This window comes from Vulpes vulpes, chromosome 2, assembly GCF_048418805.1.
Source record: "Vulpes vulpes isolate BD-2025 chromosome 2, VulVul3, whole genome shotgun sequence".
In the NCBI taxonomy this organism is placed as follows: Eukaryota; Metazoa; Chordata; class Mammalia; order Carnivora; family Canidae; genus Vulpes; species Vulpes vulpes.
In genome coordinates this window covers 85147773-85164916 of record NC_132781.1, presented here as the reverse complement: position 1 = coordinate 85164916, position 17144 = coordinate 85147773, and the positions used below count along the sequence as shown (strand labels likewise).

Below are 17144 nucleotides of genomic sequence, written 5' to 3'. Positions count from 1 at the left end.
TTCTAGTCCCAGAAAGGGACTAATAATACATCAAAACTGAATTACACTTTGACTCTCAGACACAGTATTTAACAATGTACCTCATTGTTCTTGGATTTATTCTTTTCCTTCAGCTCATCACTGGTTAAGTGAAATAAGCATACAATTGGGGCTAATGATGAATCACTTTGGGGAGACACTCAACTCTCGCCCTTGTCAGGAAGACTTAAGTTTACGAAGCCTGCACTTCCTACTTTCCTGTAAGCACCACAGGTTTCTGTTTTCACTTACTTTCCATAAAAAGGGCAAAATGCAACACAATGCCGCAGGAAAACACCTGCAGGAATCTTGCTGAACAAAGCTGGGGACTCTGCTAACATAAGCTAACTCACTGGAGTGAGCCCCTACTGTAAACTAAGTCTTCAGAAGTTGTTAGCTGATGTGCAAAGTCACCAACTGACCCAGAGAAAGCAGGCAGGGAGCTGGAGGTGGAACCCAACCTCAGGACCCCGGGATCATGACCTGAGCCAAAGACAGATGCTTAATTGACTGAGCCACTCAGGCGCTTTGGAATCAAAATTTTCTCATTCATAAGACTGAGTTAATATCTGTTTTAGGGTTACCATGAGGACAAAATAACTCCTCCACTTGTGAGTCAAGTGCCCTGCCTCAGACACCCAAGGAAGACTAGTTCTTTCCCTTCCTCTGACATCAGGTTTAACGGAGGTACCACCATCTGATAAAGAAGGATCTGCAAAGCGTCAGATACCGTATAATGTTAGTACAATTCACATGGTACCACAAAGAGAATCTTGAGTTTCCTTCTGAAATCTCCCGTTGGCAATTTATTTCAATCCACCTCTGACTGTTAATACTCAACCAGATACTTCTACTACATAAAAAGCATCTGGAAACCTGTCTTACCCTCAACTCTAGAGAAATTAGCATTATCTCTTCTCATACAGCCTATCGCTCTTGGTACATGGTAGGAAGACAAGTATTTATGTAACGAAACTAGGCTGTTTTTCTGTATCTCTTAATTCTGTCTCCAAACTGATACAACTCTAGAGTGGAAAATAACTTGAAAGTTACAAATCGATTTGTCATTTTTCTATTTTTTTTTTGTATAGATGACCACCTCAAGGAATATATTAGGCTTTATTCCTCCATAAAGAATGTAAAACTGTATCTATGTAAAGTTACATGCAATAGTGTTGCATATGCAAATGAGTGCTTCCTAAACACTAGGTTTAAAATAAGTAATGATAAAGAAAACACAGACGCCTTGTTTTGCTGCCATTTTCTTCAGATACGGCACCATAACTTAAATTCACAGATACTGATGGTTTACAATAGCAGAAAAATAAATATTCACAAGGGTGTGTGTGTGTGTGTGTGTGTGTGTGTGTGTGAAAATCTTACTATAACTTGCTAAAGGTCTCTCTTTTAAGACCCATTATAAGTTAATTTAAAATGTCAAATAAGAGGATATATGTAAGAATCTTAAACTAACACATATTAGCTGCTTTTGAGGTTTGCGGCCCCACCTCATCGTCATTTAAGCCATGAGGTATTTACAAATTTATGGTCCAATAACATTTCATTCTTTCTCTACTTTTACACTCTTCAAGTGTTCACACCCTAAAATTACAAATTAACAGAACATTCCAAGGACATTCTAAAATAATACGTTATGACCATATCAAGTATGGACAATGTTAGCAAGTTCTTAAAGAGTGAGTTACGGCTCCCATAATAGCAACATGGATAAACCGCTGGTTATTACTTGTTTTTCGACAACGTGTTATTGATTCAGTGGAACACTGGACGTTCCACATGCGTCTGTGTAACACGTACATCCACTATTCCATCAGCTAGCACAGGCGGCAGTAAGCTGTAAAAAATGTAAGCCTGAGAGTAGAGAGAAACTACATTTATATATAATTGGTCCATTTAGTATTCATTCCAGTAGGATCGCCAGCTTTCTTGGACGTGGTTTTTGACCAAAAAGCTCTGGTGTTTTTAAACTCCCAGACGATACAAGAACATAACCTTAAAAAACATATTCGTATAGAACCAAACGAACATACGGTAATTTTTCCAAAGTGGATAAGGGCAGACAGAAGGTGAAATCATTAAAAACATATGGGCAAAGAGGTCCTCCAAAAACAGCATAATGGAAGGCAGCCAAGGGAATGCATTTAATCAATACATATTGCTAAATATAACGAAGAGGGGAAAGAGACCAAAAAAAAAAAAAAAAAAAGAATTCCCATGCTTTGCTGTTACATAGATATGGGCTTTTTATATGCATGGGAATACATATAAAACACAGTAACTGAGGAAGCAGTCCAGTCTCCCAGTAGGGTCATGCCATCAGAAAGGTCAAGGTTACAAAATGGAGGAAGGAAAGAAGAGGAAGTTGTAGTGCTGGATAAATTGGCCTCTGGGCAGAGGTTTGGGATGTGGGATTATGATAGGTTCCATCAGGCAAATAACTACTTAGGAGGCATCGAGTCTCACTTGGGCTACACTGAAGAGAGGGGGCGCAGAGTGGTGTCGAGTCTGGGTCCGAGGCTAAGTTTCAGTGTTGGGGAGGGGCACGTAGCAAAGAGAAATCCAGAGAAAGGAAGGAAGAGTGAAGTAGGGGGTATAATTATATAATTTAAGTAATTTTGTGGATGAAGGCTTTCTCTAAAGCTCTCATGGTAATTATTTTAAACTACCACTGAACACTAAACACTTATTTTGGGCTTGGTATTAAATATTCTCTGGTGGTGGCAGGGGCTCAAACGCAGAAGGAAGATTCCAGAGGAACCAGGTCAGCAGACATCCAGTCTCTCATACTGTCTTCGATTTGACCAGGGAGAGGCTGCTTGGAATACACAGCTGGTTTTTTGAAAATAAGCAAATTACCAAATCAACGATTTAGAGGAAATAACAAATGGGGCTCTGCGAGAAACTGTCACCCCCATAAAGCAAGAACCAAAGAGAAAGCTGATGTTGGGCCCATTTTCCTAATAATTTGAATTAATTAGTATAGGAATGCAAAAGACTCCTTATCTGCTGTATGTTCTCAGTGCAAATCCCAAACGCACACCACTTCCATCACTTTATATGGACATTCAATAAAACTTTACATGCAATTGTCATGTTAGTAAAAGGAAACGTAGAGTCTTTCCTGAACCCCATAAATGCAAGATGCTGAAACACTACAGTTTTCTAAAACGGCATCCCGCTTTCAGTTGCTTCTGCAGTCCTGGTGGTGAGTGGGAAGGGAGAGAAGGACATAGTAGGAAACATGGGGGGTTCCTCCCAGAAAGCTTCCTCCTGGGACTGCGTCTCTGCCACCACTGGAGGAGGTATGGTTATTCAAAAACAAAAAGAAAAAAAAATGGTTTTGGACTTAGAGCGACCGAGGTTGAAGTTCAGGATTCTGCACTTGCTAGGTGTGCAAATTCAAAGTCTCTCCCTGTAAGCGAAACACCCAAGCCCGGCCCCGTGGGAGCAGAGACACCTGGCACACAGTAGGTTTCCTCTAAACTGTCAATTTTATGGCTGTGATGACTCATCAGAAGGAATGGGTGGTGGGGATGCAAAAAAGTCACAAGGTGTGGCCTGTTGCCCCCCAGAATGTCAACAAGCTCTGGGGAGAGTGGCAGGGATAGACTGGTTAGAAAGCATTTACCTGTAATTCTAGGACTTGAGGAACTCTTGGAGGAGTTCAGATGTTCAGAAAAAAAAAAAAAAAGTGAACGAGCTAAAGAATATTCAGGCTTGCGGATAGGAAAATTTTCTCAAAACAGAACTACTATGAATTCGTGAACAACTTCACTTAGACTTCCGCACGCCAGCCAAGATCACTGAATTTTAAGGAAAGGGGTCACATTTAGTTTTTAGGAGACCAAGCAATGCGTTCGATGGAACTTTCTCAGCCACATAGTTTGGCTTGTGGCAGGTGGCGTCTCAAATCAGAGGAATATAGAACAGATTATTTGTTTAGACGCTATTTTCATTTTTTAAATCATGTTTACTTTTTTTTTTTATTTTTTTTTTTTACTAACTCATTTCTTTCAAATGTAACAAAATTGGCTTTCTTCGCTGAGAGCCTCTCAGAGTCAGCGGTGTGCCAGGCACCACTTGAACAGTCATCCTGCAACGGGACATTTTAAAAACATAACTTGGCTTCTGATAGGGATATATTAACACCTCAAAAGTTAAACGCAGATCTTAAAATTTTCCGGCCAAAAAGCTGAGACAGCTTTGCTAATGGTAAGAGAAAATTCACAACCCTGAAGCTCCCACACTGGCGGTGGAGGCGAATGCAGTGTGGTTTAAAACCTGCCTAAACTATTTTTCAAAGCAATACAAAATGTATTGTATTGGGCTCGTGGGACCCATCAAGACAAAACCTGAGGTAGCCCCAATTCTCTTTCTCCCTCCTCCTTTTTCTGCAGTCAAGTCAGTAACTTGCTTATTCTGGATGTCTTTCAGAGGCCACTCAACGGTGGCTGGTTCCCCAAACAGTGAGGTTTGTCTGCATAATACATACAAGTCGAGCTTAAAAGGATACAGATGACAACCTCACCCTTTATGTCACGAAGGCCCTGTAAGTTATATTTGAAGGTTACATGGTGTTAGAAAATCAAATTCAGCTAGAAGGAAAAAAAAAAAAAACCCAAACCGAGCAATCTCATAAGGTGCTTTATTTTACCATGGTGTTGAAAAATATATATTCTTATGCTTGTGAGTATCAAATGCGGTTAAGAATTCATTTTCTATGAAATATATCAGTGGGGAAAAGCATCGGTATCCATAACCCAACCGGGCTGGCTTGAGGTCATATTCTCCAAGTAAGCAGAGAAGTGTAAGTAGTGAGAAGAGCAGCTGTTGGATATCATCTCTCTCTCTCTTTTTAAAAATATTTTATTTACTTATTCATGAGAGACACAGAGAGAGAGAGGCAGAGGGAGAAGCAGGCTCCCTGCAGGGAGCCCAACGTGGGACTCGATCCCCAGACCCCGGGGTCACGCCTTGGGCCGAAGGCAGACGCTAAACCACTGGGCCACCCGGGGATCCCTGAATATCATCTTTTTTGAAAATAAATAAATAAATAAAATCACTTGTTACATCAGCTGGCAATGAGGACCACCTTCCCTGGGAATAGTAATACTAAGAGAACTAATAATGATGATGATGATGGTAATGGTTTGTATTTCTAAAGAGCTTCGGCACGCTAGCCATTGTGTAGTATTTAGAAGGTACTGTTTTGTTTAATTCTCACCACGTACCCCTGAGATGGACATGATCACCACTTTAGTTTTACAAGAGTAGCGGGTCACTGAGGCCCAGAAAAATCTATTTGCTTACACCTCGGAATCCAAGGCCTTGGACCCATCCTCCCATGGCGCTGAGCACCAGAGGTCAAGTTAGACTTCTAGAACGGGCGTGATAGTATCTGCCTATTAATGTTTTCAGGGGTGTGATCGTCCCTATAAAGTCTTTAGTCCAGTACCTGGTACAAAAAATAAGCACTTCATAAACATGAGCTGGTGTTTTTCTTATGATGGTCCCAGCAATGCACTGAGCTCTGCAGGGACAGGAGGGCTCCCTTTTCACGGAAAGTCAGAAAGCTGCATTTTGCTTTGGGAGCCTATCCCTGCTTCCCACGTATCAGGTGCCGACCCCTACTCAGGCTGAACGTGAACGTCCTAGGACTGCCCCGATGCTCTGAAGGAGAGGCAGGCAGGGCTGCTCAGCTCAGTCAGTGAGACTTGTACACGCTGGAAGCCTGCTGACTCTGAGGGCAGGGAACTTATTTCTCCAAGTTCTCTACGTACATACGTACACATTTAACCATTATTCCCCCCGATTCAACACATAGATAGTAAATAGTTTTCTCCTCTGCCCTTTTTTGTTCCCTAGGGAAGCCAGACACTAGAGAGGAAGAGGAGGGAACAGTGAGAATGGGTTTAAGATCCCGCGTGGGACAGATCCCAGGACAGATCCAACAACTCCCCACATAAAAGAGACCAAGGTTAAGAGTATATCACGCTGTAATACAGACACTAGGTTATATTATGGAGACCAAATAGATTGTTCTGGAGCCCACGGGGTTAATGGCTCAAGACATGATGGTCTCTCCTATCCTCCCTGGACTTGACAGATGAGGATGGTGGCATTGGGATTGGAAAGGCCTTAATTAGACACCGGCTGCTGAAGACAGATTGAGATTCCCTAGTTCTTAGCTCACATTTTTAGACTTTTCCCATTTTAGCAGACAGACTTTGAACAAATCATGACCAACTAAAGATATGAAAGAGATGTGAGAAGAATCCCTTGGACCTAGGTCATGAAGTGGCCGGGGCTTGAGACGTCTGTGGGATACTTCCCAGGCATTGCTGGGAACTGACGGAGGAAGTACAGCAGTTTCGAGCCAGCAATCTGAAATTCCTGCCCTTGCCAGACCCATAAGGAAACGTCTCCTGCCAAGGACATAATCAGAACTAATAAAGGGGTTCACAGTAGCACAAGAAGAAATGATACCAATTCCCTGAATGATCAGTGTATTACAAATACCCAATAGATTCTGACCAGCTTTAGAAGCTTCTCAGTGGTGCTTACCTATGAAACTCCTATTTTCTAAACTAAGAGAAAAAAAAATGATTAAGCTTTCTAGGAAACTCTTGCTGATGCTGTGGATATGGGACAACAGGTGGCAGGGGCCTGGGCGTGAACACCTGCTGTGCTCTGGGCAGCGCATTAGCAGGGCTGCTGCTGCTCCTGCTGTGAATGTGAAGGGAGCCAGGAAGGGCAGAGGCCTGTCCGATTTCCAAATCAGATCTTTAGAGCAAGACTTTCACTCTGCATTTTTTTAAAATTTATTTTTTATTGGTGTTCAATTTGCCAACATATAGAATAGCACCCAGTGCTCATCCTGCCAAGTGCCCCCTTCAGTGCCCGTCACCTAGTCACCCCCACCCCCCCTCCTCCCCTTCCACCACCCCTAGTTCGTTTCCCAGAGTTAGGAGTCTCTCATGTTCTCTCACCCTTTCTGATATTTCCCACCCATTTTTTCTCCTTTCCCCTTTATTCCCTTTCACTATTTTTTATATTCCCCAAATGAATGAGACCATATAATGTTTGTCCTTCTCCAATTGACTTAGTTCACTCAGCATCATACCCTCCAGTTCTATCCACGTCGAAGCAAATGGGGGGTATTTTCAACTACGGTTTGGTTTCATACTTTTACTTAACGGTTTTAAAAAATGCTGAACAGCCGTTAATTTTTCAAGAAGGATAATTGTATGCAAACTCCAAATGAGAAAATCAGAAAGCCAAATAACTTTTTTTTTTTTTTTTTTTTGACATGAGCTAGAGATGGGAAGACAAAAATTCCCATTATGGTGACTGCCAGGAGAAAGGTTTTTCTACGTGGAAACGGAAGAGCCCCAAATATAATATTTTACGTGTACGAGTTCAACATAAAAAAAAAAGATTCGGTTTTAAAATGAACAGTTAGCATTAGGAATATCTCGGTAGAAAACATGCACGGTTCATAGCAACATGCGTCATTTAGACAAAAGAAGATCTACATTTATATCTTGCATATTACATATTATACATATTACATATTATACATATTATATATTATACATATTATATATACATATTATATATATTAGATATTATATATATATTAGAAGATGGTGAAATAATAGATCTTTCGTAGTGAAAATGATCATTCCGCAAAACAACTTGCAAGCTGCTGAAATACTATTTTTCTACGAAACTTTACACCGTGTCTTTCTTCAACACGCCGTGCCCGGTATGACCCATACCAGTCCCGTGCCCAGGGTGATGTTATCCTCCCTTTACAGGCAGCAAAACTGGCTCAGAGACGTGACCTAATTTCAATTTGCCCAGGGTCTCCGTTCAGAATAGGGCACAATTGTATCATTTTACAGAATAATCTGAGCACGCTCATTAGAACTGTCACTTGATGAAACACACACCCACAATGCATTTCCTATTGCATGATTTCCTAAGATATTACCCTCTTGCCAAGTTTATCACCTACACGTTAGTTGTTTGTGCTGACGGAATGGTAATCCCATATTTTATCAGGCTCGGTAACAATCTGAACACACAGGATGCTTTGCTTTCCCACGACAATGAAAAATAAATCATGATTTATCTACAGGCTGCCTAGCACATCTAATGATTTGCTTGAAATCTCAGCTGTGGATTTTACGACGCAAGATCTGAAGGAGCTATGCAAAGTGATGTTTCCTTTCCTGCTGAGAAGCAAATGAGAGCACCACAGCGGGTCTGACCCCAAACAGCCAGATTTGTAAAGTCACCACTTAACTCCCTGGGAGAAAAACCTTCCCCAGATGCAGTGAGAGAAAAAGCAAGGCTGCGGAGAGCTGGGTACACTCGCGTTAATCCGTTTGTCTCCCACCGCACGTGGTCACTTGGACAGCTACGGGCCTTTCTAAACACCTCATCAGACAAGATCAATACTGCTGAATTCAAAACCGATATACAACTTTAAAAAATTTTTTTATTTTTATATATATATTTTGATTTTTATTTATTTATTCATGAGAGACCCAGAGAGAAAGGCAGAGACATAGGCAGGGGGAGAAGCAGGCCCCATGCAGGGAGCCCGACGAGGGACTTGATCCGGGGACCTCGGGGTCACACCATGAGCCGAAGGCAGACGCTCAACCGCTGAGCCACTCAGGGGGGTCCCCAGCTTTAATTTTTTTTCCCAACTTTATTTTTTTTTAAGGGAAATCCTTAATTTATAATTACTCAGTGACTTAATTCTCACATAGAGATGGAGGACTCACCGTGTGGTCGGCAATTTGCTGGGCATTGCTGGAGAATTAGAAAGCAAAACAGGCAGGCACAGACCCCTGCTTTAACTGAAACTACTGTCTTGGGAGCCCCACCTGGTTGGGTGCAGGGACTTTCCAGGTGCTCATCACTTATGAGTTACCACCCTGAAAACTTCAAAATGAAAATAAAGGCCCTGCTCTTAACCATCATGATGCGGTACACTGAATATTTTTGGCATTTCAGTTTTCTTTTTTTCTTTTTCTCCCCTTGGGATTACAATTTCTATTGCTCACTACTTATGACACTGGGCCCCCAACCTTTCTTACCTACGTCTCCCGGCCCGATGCCTGCACCCCATGCCTCACCACCCTTCGGACCCTTGTCTCCCATCCCGCCTCTTTGAAGAGGCTGATGAAGTTGCCTCCCTTGCCCGGTGGTGGAAGCAAGTCCTCAGTGCTGGCCCAGACCCCCACAGCTGACCTGAGACCACCTTTCCAGCTTCCACTCCTCTGTCATTTCTCCACGGGCTCCTTATAAACACTGTGTCGCCGTTGGAGACGACCTGGGTGGCTTCACCTATGCTACTGCAGAGCAACTGCTAAGGAGAGGAAGTATAAAGCAGCGTGAACTGCATGTTGTGACTTGTGTTTGATAAGAGGGTCTGTGCACCGACAAACACGTGTGTAGCCCCCAGCCGTAGCACAACATCGCTGGACGAACCCTCGGACACTGGAGCTGGTGGCCATCCCTCGGGGCAGAAACCAGGGAGGTTGGGTGTGAGGGAGGCGATTCACGTTTTTAACACGTGCACTTGCCCCTTTCTATAGCTTTAACTTTACCCCTTATGTGCCTACACTTAGTCCAAGAAAACTTTAAAAAATTAAGACCTTGTGTTAACGCTCCTCTTTCATGCCCCAAATATACCCTGAACTGACTTGCATTCAGTTTCTGCTTCAGGTGTTCCTCCATCACTCAGCTACTCGCCTCTAACTAAACGCCGCTTACTTTAACAACACCTCCCTGAGCTTCACAATATATAATTTCATAGCAAGACACCTACCTTATTTCTGTATCTATTTTGTTCTTCATTTTTATTTTTTAAAAAAATTTTTGGTATCTGTTTTGTTCTTTACTTGTTTGCATTTTACTTATTATCTGTGAGGTTTTGAAGGGCAAGGCTAGCACAGTCATAATTTTTCACGACATTGTAACTTGAATAAACCAAAAAATTAACAACCTGAGGGGTTAGGGAACAGAGACAACAAACCAGAAGGGGCGGGGTCCCTTGAGTGCTCACTTAGTGGCATATTCTCGGTGCTTGTCAGAGGTCTACTGAATGAGTAAATAAAAAGGAAAGTCTTCCAACCACAGGCTAGAATTTTTTTTTTTTTTTTTTTTTTTTTTTTTTTTTTTTTTAGTTTGTGCTTGTAGGATTAAGGCATGGTTCACAAAATGTACTTATTATTAAGGATGTGAACAACTTTCACAGTTTCAAAAATCATATGTTATTCTTTAGGCTACCAGTGTCTCAAAGGTTTCACAAGAAAGGGAAAAGGGTCACAGGGATTGTTTTTGAGGCCAAATCATGAAGAGACCATCAACCAATCCAAAAATCAGAAGTCCAATCGCTTCTTACATATAATTTCTGTTCTCCTCCTGACCTCTGAACATTTGCCTCTTCACCATCCCTCGAACACAGTGGCCTCTCCACTTCACTCACATCTTTAACAACAGGTTTTTCTCTGCTCTGCTTTTTGCGTCACAGTGGCTATTTCAAGCAGCCGTATAGTCACCTCCCTGGTTCTGTCTTCCACCTTAAGTTACAAACACTCACCTTTACTTTAAAATTCTTACAGGTCATTTGACCTGCAATTTTTTTTTTTGGCGTAACTTCTATTTTACACTGTACACACAACAAATCTTCCCTTCTTTCCCAAATATAACTTCATGTGATTGCAGCCCTGAAAAAAGGACATCCTAGGGATTTACATTTCGGCCCAGAAATTAGGACACTAAAAAAACCCAAAACAGAACAACATGACTTTCCTATAAGGAATGGTGAATTCATGCCATTTAATAGGTTCCACAGATTTCTTTTTAAAGAAACAAAATATATATGAACCCTGGAAGCTAAAGCAGATATTAAGCGATGAATATACAAAATTCCCAGGTAGATATGAACAAGCTGCAATCACTCAGTAACCTCCTGACATGATGCTTTTGTAAAGCAGTTTCGTCTCACACCATCAAGCAAATCATTCAGTGACTTGTTTTAGCTGCTTGTGGACATAAAACTGGAATCTATTTACATCAACATGGTTCAGACCAGTAAACGTTACGTGACACCAGAGCAGGAGCGAGAATGATCTTTTAACCTGAGGAAGATTTCCAAAGCTATTTGAATATAAAATACTGCAAGATGATTAATTTGTTAAAGGATTAAAAAAAATGATTTTACTTACATCAAGAGAGCCTTCGTTTATAACGATCATTCCCATGTTCTTCCTCAACAGTTTGCAGGAGTGTCCTATGTCCAAACACAGAGTAGATTAATTGATAGAATCCATTTCTCTAGAGAGAAGCAGGGAAGATGCTAAAGTGGTAACACTCTAAAAATAACCTAAATCTTATTTATAGATAAAATTAAGGTTTTGTCTATTTTATTAGGACACTGATGAAGTCAGCGGTTTCCAGGTTTGCAGGACGTTGAAGGCACGTTCTTCCTTCTTATAGGAGGGACACAAGGGTATAACACTGGGTGTGTTAAGGTTGTCTTGATCAACAAGTAGGGAAAGACAATATGGTAATGACTTTCAGTGTCCCAAAACCTAATAAATTCATGTGGAATAGCCTTCCTGATGACCAACACGAGGAGCAGAAGAGGGGCTGGTGATTGTTCCTGGGGAAAGTGCAGGAGGGCTATCTTTTGGACCGCTGATCCCACACCACCATGGCCCTGCCCCTGGACTGTGGTCCTGCCCTCTGAGGTCCCGTCCTCTTGCTTTGCTTTACTTACCGCAGAGCAAAATCACCTACTGGTTAAACTACCTCTGCTGCTCTGAACCCATCTGCAAACAGACCAACGTGGCTGGAGCCAAACAAGCCACCCTGCTGACTGGTGTTTAAAATATGACCATCGCACGTAAAATAATATCACCTATACTTGCTCCTTTTGTGAGCTCGTTTGATACAATGGTTTGTTTGTTTATTTTTAAAGATTTTATTTATTCATGAGAGACACACACAAAAAGGCAGAGACCCAGGCAGAGGGAGAAGCAGGCTCCCTTCGGGGAGCCCGATGTGGGACTTGATCCCAGGACGCCGGGGTCACGACCTGAGCTGAAGGCAGACGCTCAACCACGGAGCCACCCAGGTGCCCCAGATACAACGGTTTTTAAAAACCACCTACACCTTGTTCATTCTGGGACTCACATCTCCCACTTAGAGCTCTTTCCTGAACCCCAGACTCTCACATCCCAGTGTCTGTGTTAACAGCAGACGCTGAGGTGCAAAACGGGCATCTCAAACTTAACATATCCAAAACCTAGATTCTTGATGTCCTCCCAGAGCACCTGCTTCTCCTCAGTCTTCCCCATTTTGGTTAACGACCACCGCATCCTTCAGTCACGATGGCTAAAATTCCTTGGAGTTATGCCTGAGTCCGTGTTTCTCTCATACCCGACACATCCAATCTATTAGTCAATCCTTTAAAATAATATTCTGGCCATTTCTCATCACCTTCACTGTTACCACCCAGGTCCCAGTCACCACTGTGCCTCACCTGGATTAACGTAACAGCCTCTTCTCTGGTCTCCCTGCTTCCACCCCTGCTTCCCTTCCAGCCCATTCTCTGCCAGCCTACAGGCCAGACTGTGGAAAGTCATTTTCATGGGAAAGCCAGTCCCCATCTTTCCTCTGCTCAGAACCACCCTGGGGTTGCCCATCTCCCCAGAGTAAACACAAAGCCCCCCTCCCTCCCCGGGGCCTGGGAGGCCCCATCCAATCTGGGCTCGGTTACACTATCCTTTTCTCCTACTCTCCCTCTCTGCATTTCTTCTCTTTCCAGAACAGAAGACAGCTTTCCCTCATCATCCGAAGGACAAGCTCTATCAACTCTCTTGGGTCGTTTCTCAAATGTCACCATCTCGATGAGTTCTTTCTGACCTTCTCACTTAAACCTGAATCCTTCTGTGCAACGCACCGTAACCATTTGTTATATGAGTGAGTCTCACCAGCTTTATTCTATGAAAAAGGCCCCAAAGATTATGGCCCAAGACTCTACAAGTTAAATGTTACCAGATGCCACCACCGTACTCTTCACAGGAACTGTCGTCATGGCTACACACCCTGAACTTATTTTCCTCAGGTATCACTCTGCCACCATACAGTCTCCCTCCACCTGTAGCCATGTTTTCAATTCAGCATATTTGTCTTTTTCAGGTCTCCCAACTCTAAAGCATTTTATATCCTTTGCACATTTTCTTTCCATTTGTCTCTAACACTAGTGATAATTTTTATAACCCAAATTAACCATTTGCATGGCTTATAGATTTAAACTTCTACTAGCTGGTGTCTTTTAAAAAATAATTTTCCTCTACTATCAGCCATTTAGTATAAATCTGGGGTTTTATATATGAGGAATACTGAGATTACTAAAACTTCTAAAAGGAGTATTAGCTAAATGTTTCTTAAATAATGATATTTGACGGTGACTTTCTAAAAATGTGGTTTTATGCTGTCAATGCCTCTGAATGGTTTCTTCGACTTTGGGAGAGTTTTGGATGTAATTCATATCATTAATATCCAGAGGCCAAATCTATGTCAGGGTTTACAGAGTGCAGGCCACCTGCTATACTGAATGTGGAAGAAAAAAAAAGTGACGTTTTCCTGCACATTACTGGTATAATAGGCCTCACACCAAATATTCACCTTCTTCTCAGTAAGACCTCTATTATGGCTTGAACTGTGTTCCCCTAATTTTACATGCTGAAGCCCTATTGCACAGTATCTGCAGAACCTGCTTTTAAGAAGTTAGAACTAAATGAGATCAGAAGGCAGGTTCCTGATCTAATAGCAACGGTGCCCTTCTAAGAAATGAAAGCAACACCGGGAGTGTGCATCCTCTGTAGATACAGAGGAGAGGTCAATGGAGGACAAGGAGGAAGGTGGCCACTGCCAGCCAGGAAGAGAGGCTTCGGGAGACCCCAAACCTGCTGACACTTGATCTTGGACTTCCAGTTTTTAGAACTGAGAGAAAATAAATTTCTGTTATTGAACTTGCACAATCTCTGGTATTTTGTTATGGCAGCGTGAGCAGACTAATAAAACCTCTTTCTGAAGAATGAATTAACTGCAGGATGAATGCGGGATGAACTGGCAACCTTCTTATTTCTCTTCCCAGAAATCGCCTTTGGTCACATGAACAACTGCCAATACTATACAAGCCTGCCATAAACCCAGTCTCCAGACTTTCACAGACAACTGCAGAGATGTTACCTACACGCGTCAATTATGGATGGAAGGTAGAGGTAGGTAGAAATACAAAGGTGAGAGAGGGTTATTTTGTGGTTGTGGGAGACTTGTTAAATGCAAAGGGGCCATTAGTAAACAGGTAAGCCCAATACTATTACAAATGGAGATCTTACAAAACCACGTCCTTCAGATCTTGAAATATCTCAAGTTTGTCTTCTAAAATATGTCAACGTGTTAAGCATCAAAATTTAGAGTTTGAAATTAGGTGAATTACCAATGTTGATGGCGGTTTCCTGCTTGTCCCCCGTGAGGATCCAGATTTTGATATCTGCTTTCATGAGAGTTTCTATAGTTTCAGGCACTTGATCTTGTAATTTATCCTCAATGGCTGTAGCTCCAAGTAGCTGAAGATTCTGGAGAAGATGAGAGGAAAAAATTTTAAGAGGTAAACCAGTTTAGATTCTTTAAGAATTGAAGTGTGCATATGTCTTTCAATCAGAGACTAAACGGTAACACGGAGACTTGATGTGAATTCAACCATCCCACTGAATTTTCTCTTAAGGATCCCCGACTTTGAATCCAGTACTTCGGCATGAACTTGAAGATATCTGTACTACCTTATTCCTTTCTAAGGCAGGGGATGGACTCCTATAAAAACAAAACACAACAACAAAACACAACAAAAAATCATATGGCAGGGAGAAATCAAAAGGGAGTTAAAGAGGAGCAGGTGGCTCATAACAAACAGCAACGACAAAAACTAAGGAAGATCAACCCAGCAAAGAAGCAATCCTGCTGACCTGTTTGAAAAAGCATTTGAAAAAAAGCTTATATGATTAAATCGTAATTTGACGCAGAAAATATACACACATCATACAGTTAGAAACGACGAGGAAGAGAGGATGAATCCAAGGGACAGCCTCAGTCTCTGTAGCCAAGAGCAGGTTGGGCACTTCTCACGTTGCTCCCTACTTGTGTAGTAGGAGGCCAGAGTCTGTTAAAGACTGCTTGCTCGCTAGGTGGTGTGTGTCATACAAGAGCGACCACAATCAACATGTCCTGCAGAAAGCTCTTCTCATTGTTCACCAAGAAGAAGAAGGGTTTCTACTCTTGTCTTCTTAAACGGAGGAAAAAAGAGAACAACTTGGTTGTTAGGGAAACTGGCTCACCATGTAGATAGATACAATGGTTCTTGGTCTTAAATACACAGGAATGCACAGTGACCAACTAAGCCACAGTCGACCGATTCCTGGATTTCCCCTGTAACCTAACCACCAGTATGATCCACCCCAACGTTTATCTTTCTTTTTAAGCTTTTTCCTCCCTTTTCACTTTTGTTTTATTTAAAACACCAGACAAGGACAGTACAGATACAAGGGAAGTCAAGTGCTAAGGAGAGTGTCCAAATTGGTAGCAACAAAGAAAACATTCCATAGTCTGTCTTCCTTCTAACATTAAGTTCTGTTTACTATTTACCAAAAACGTAAGTCTAAACTTAGTCCTAAGTCTTGATAGGCATTGGAAATATATGCAAACACATATGAATAAGCACGAGAGAGTTTATGGATGTATTTGTTAGGAATGCTTTTGCCTATGAGTAACGGGAAAAAAAAATCTAACAATGGCTTAAAAGAAGATTTGATGTTCCTTCCATAAGTAGTCCTGGGACAGGCAGTTGTGGGCCTGAGACCAACAGCTCAACTCCCTCTGCAGGTCTCTTTCAACACCTCCAGGAGGCTACTATGACTGTAATTACATTAGCCACCACCTGAGACAGGAGTCCGGGAATAATGCCCACTGTATCCATCTCTTATTTGAAAGTAAAAGTGTTCCTAAAAGCAGATTTCCAAATACTGCCCTATTTGGTTAATTATATTTACACGGCCATCCTTAACTGTTAGTACTTAGCTTTCCCAGCCTTGACTGTGGGATGGCAAGAGAGAAGAGGAATGGGAATGGGCGTTAAATTAGCCAGCCAACAGTCTTTGCCACAGCGCTTACAGATAGGCATGCACGTGCATCGGTGATGCTGTCCGTGTGTATCTGTGTGTGCGTGCATGTTTATAGATACACACCACACGTTCTCCCTTACTTTGCCTGGAGAGACTTGGCTCCTCCTGCATGGCCAAACTCAAAAGTTACTGCTTCTATGAAGTTTTATTTCTTTTTTTTTCTTTTTTTGAAGTTTTATTTCTAAAACGAGTTTTCCCCTCTGCAGTGCCTTGATGGAGCTTTACTCATATTCACATCTTAATTTATCATATTCAGATTAACTATTTATTTATTTTTTCATGAGAGATACACAGAGAGAGGCAGAGACACAGGCAGAGGGAGAAGCAGGCTCCCTGAAGGGAAGCCCAATGTGGGACTTGATCCCAGGACCCCGAGGTCATGCCCTGAGCCGAAGGCAGATGCTCAACTGTTGAGCCACCCAGGTGCTCCTCAGATTAAGTGCTTAAATATACAACTGAGAGTTTTGTCAAGAGTAGGGGCCATGTCTTGTTCATGTTTATACTTCGTCTCCAGAATACTGACATCAACATTCAGTGTTTGGTGCGTTAGTGAAAGTGAGTGAATGCCAAAAAAAAAAAAAAAAAAAAAAAAAAAAAAGAAAAAGAAAAAAAGAAAAAAAAGAGAGAGAGAGATTCCAAAACCCAAATATTATAAAGTACTGTTTGTTGCAATCTAGACCATATTCTTTTCAATATACTCCAAATAAGTTATATAGCTATTAGATTCACTTGATGCGTGACTTCTTAGTTTATAATACATAAGACAGGAAGGCAAATTCTCTTCCTTAAGGAGATAGTATTATTTTATTATCTTTAATGGGAAGCAGATTTGAA

The 17144-nt window shown here is 41.8% G+C and overlaps 1 protein-coding gene across 6 annotated transcripts in view; it reads right to left on the bottom strand.

Annotated features, from left to right (window-relative positions):
- The window catches only part of ATP8A1 (ATPase phospholipid transporting 8A1), a 223950-nt gene that overhangs the window by 77523 nt on the left and 129283 nt on the right, over window positions 1-17144 (bottom strand). For all 6 annotated transcript variants that reach the window (XM_072749097.1, XM_072749099.1, XM_072749096.1 and 3 more), the window contains 2 exons: window positions 14573-14711; window positions 11289-11353 (listed from right to left, as the gene is read on the bottom strand). In XM_072749097.1, the coding sequence (XP_072605198.1) occupies window positions 11289-11353; window positions 14573-14711 (204 nt within the window). The remainder of the gene's footprint in view (window positions 1-11288; window positions 11354-14572; window positions 14712-17144) is intronic.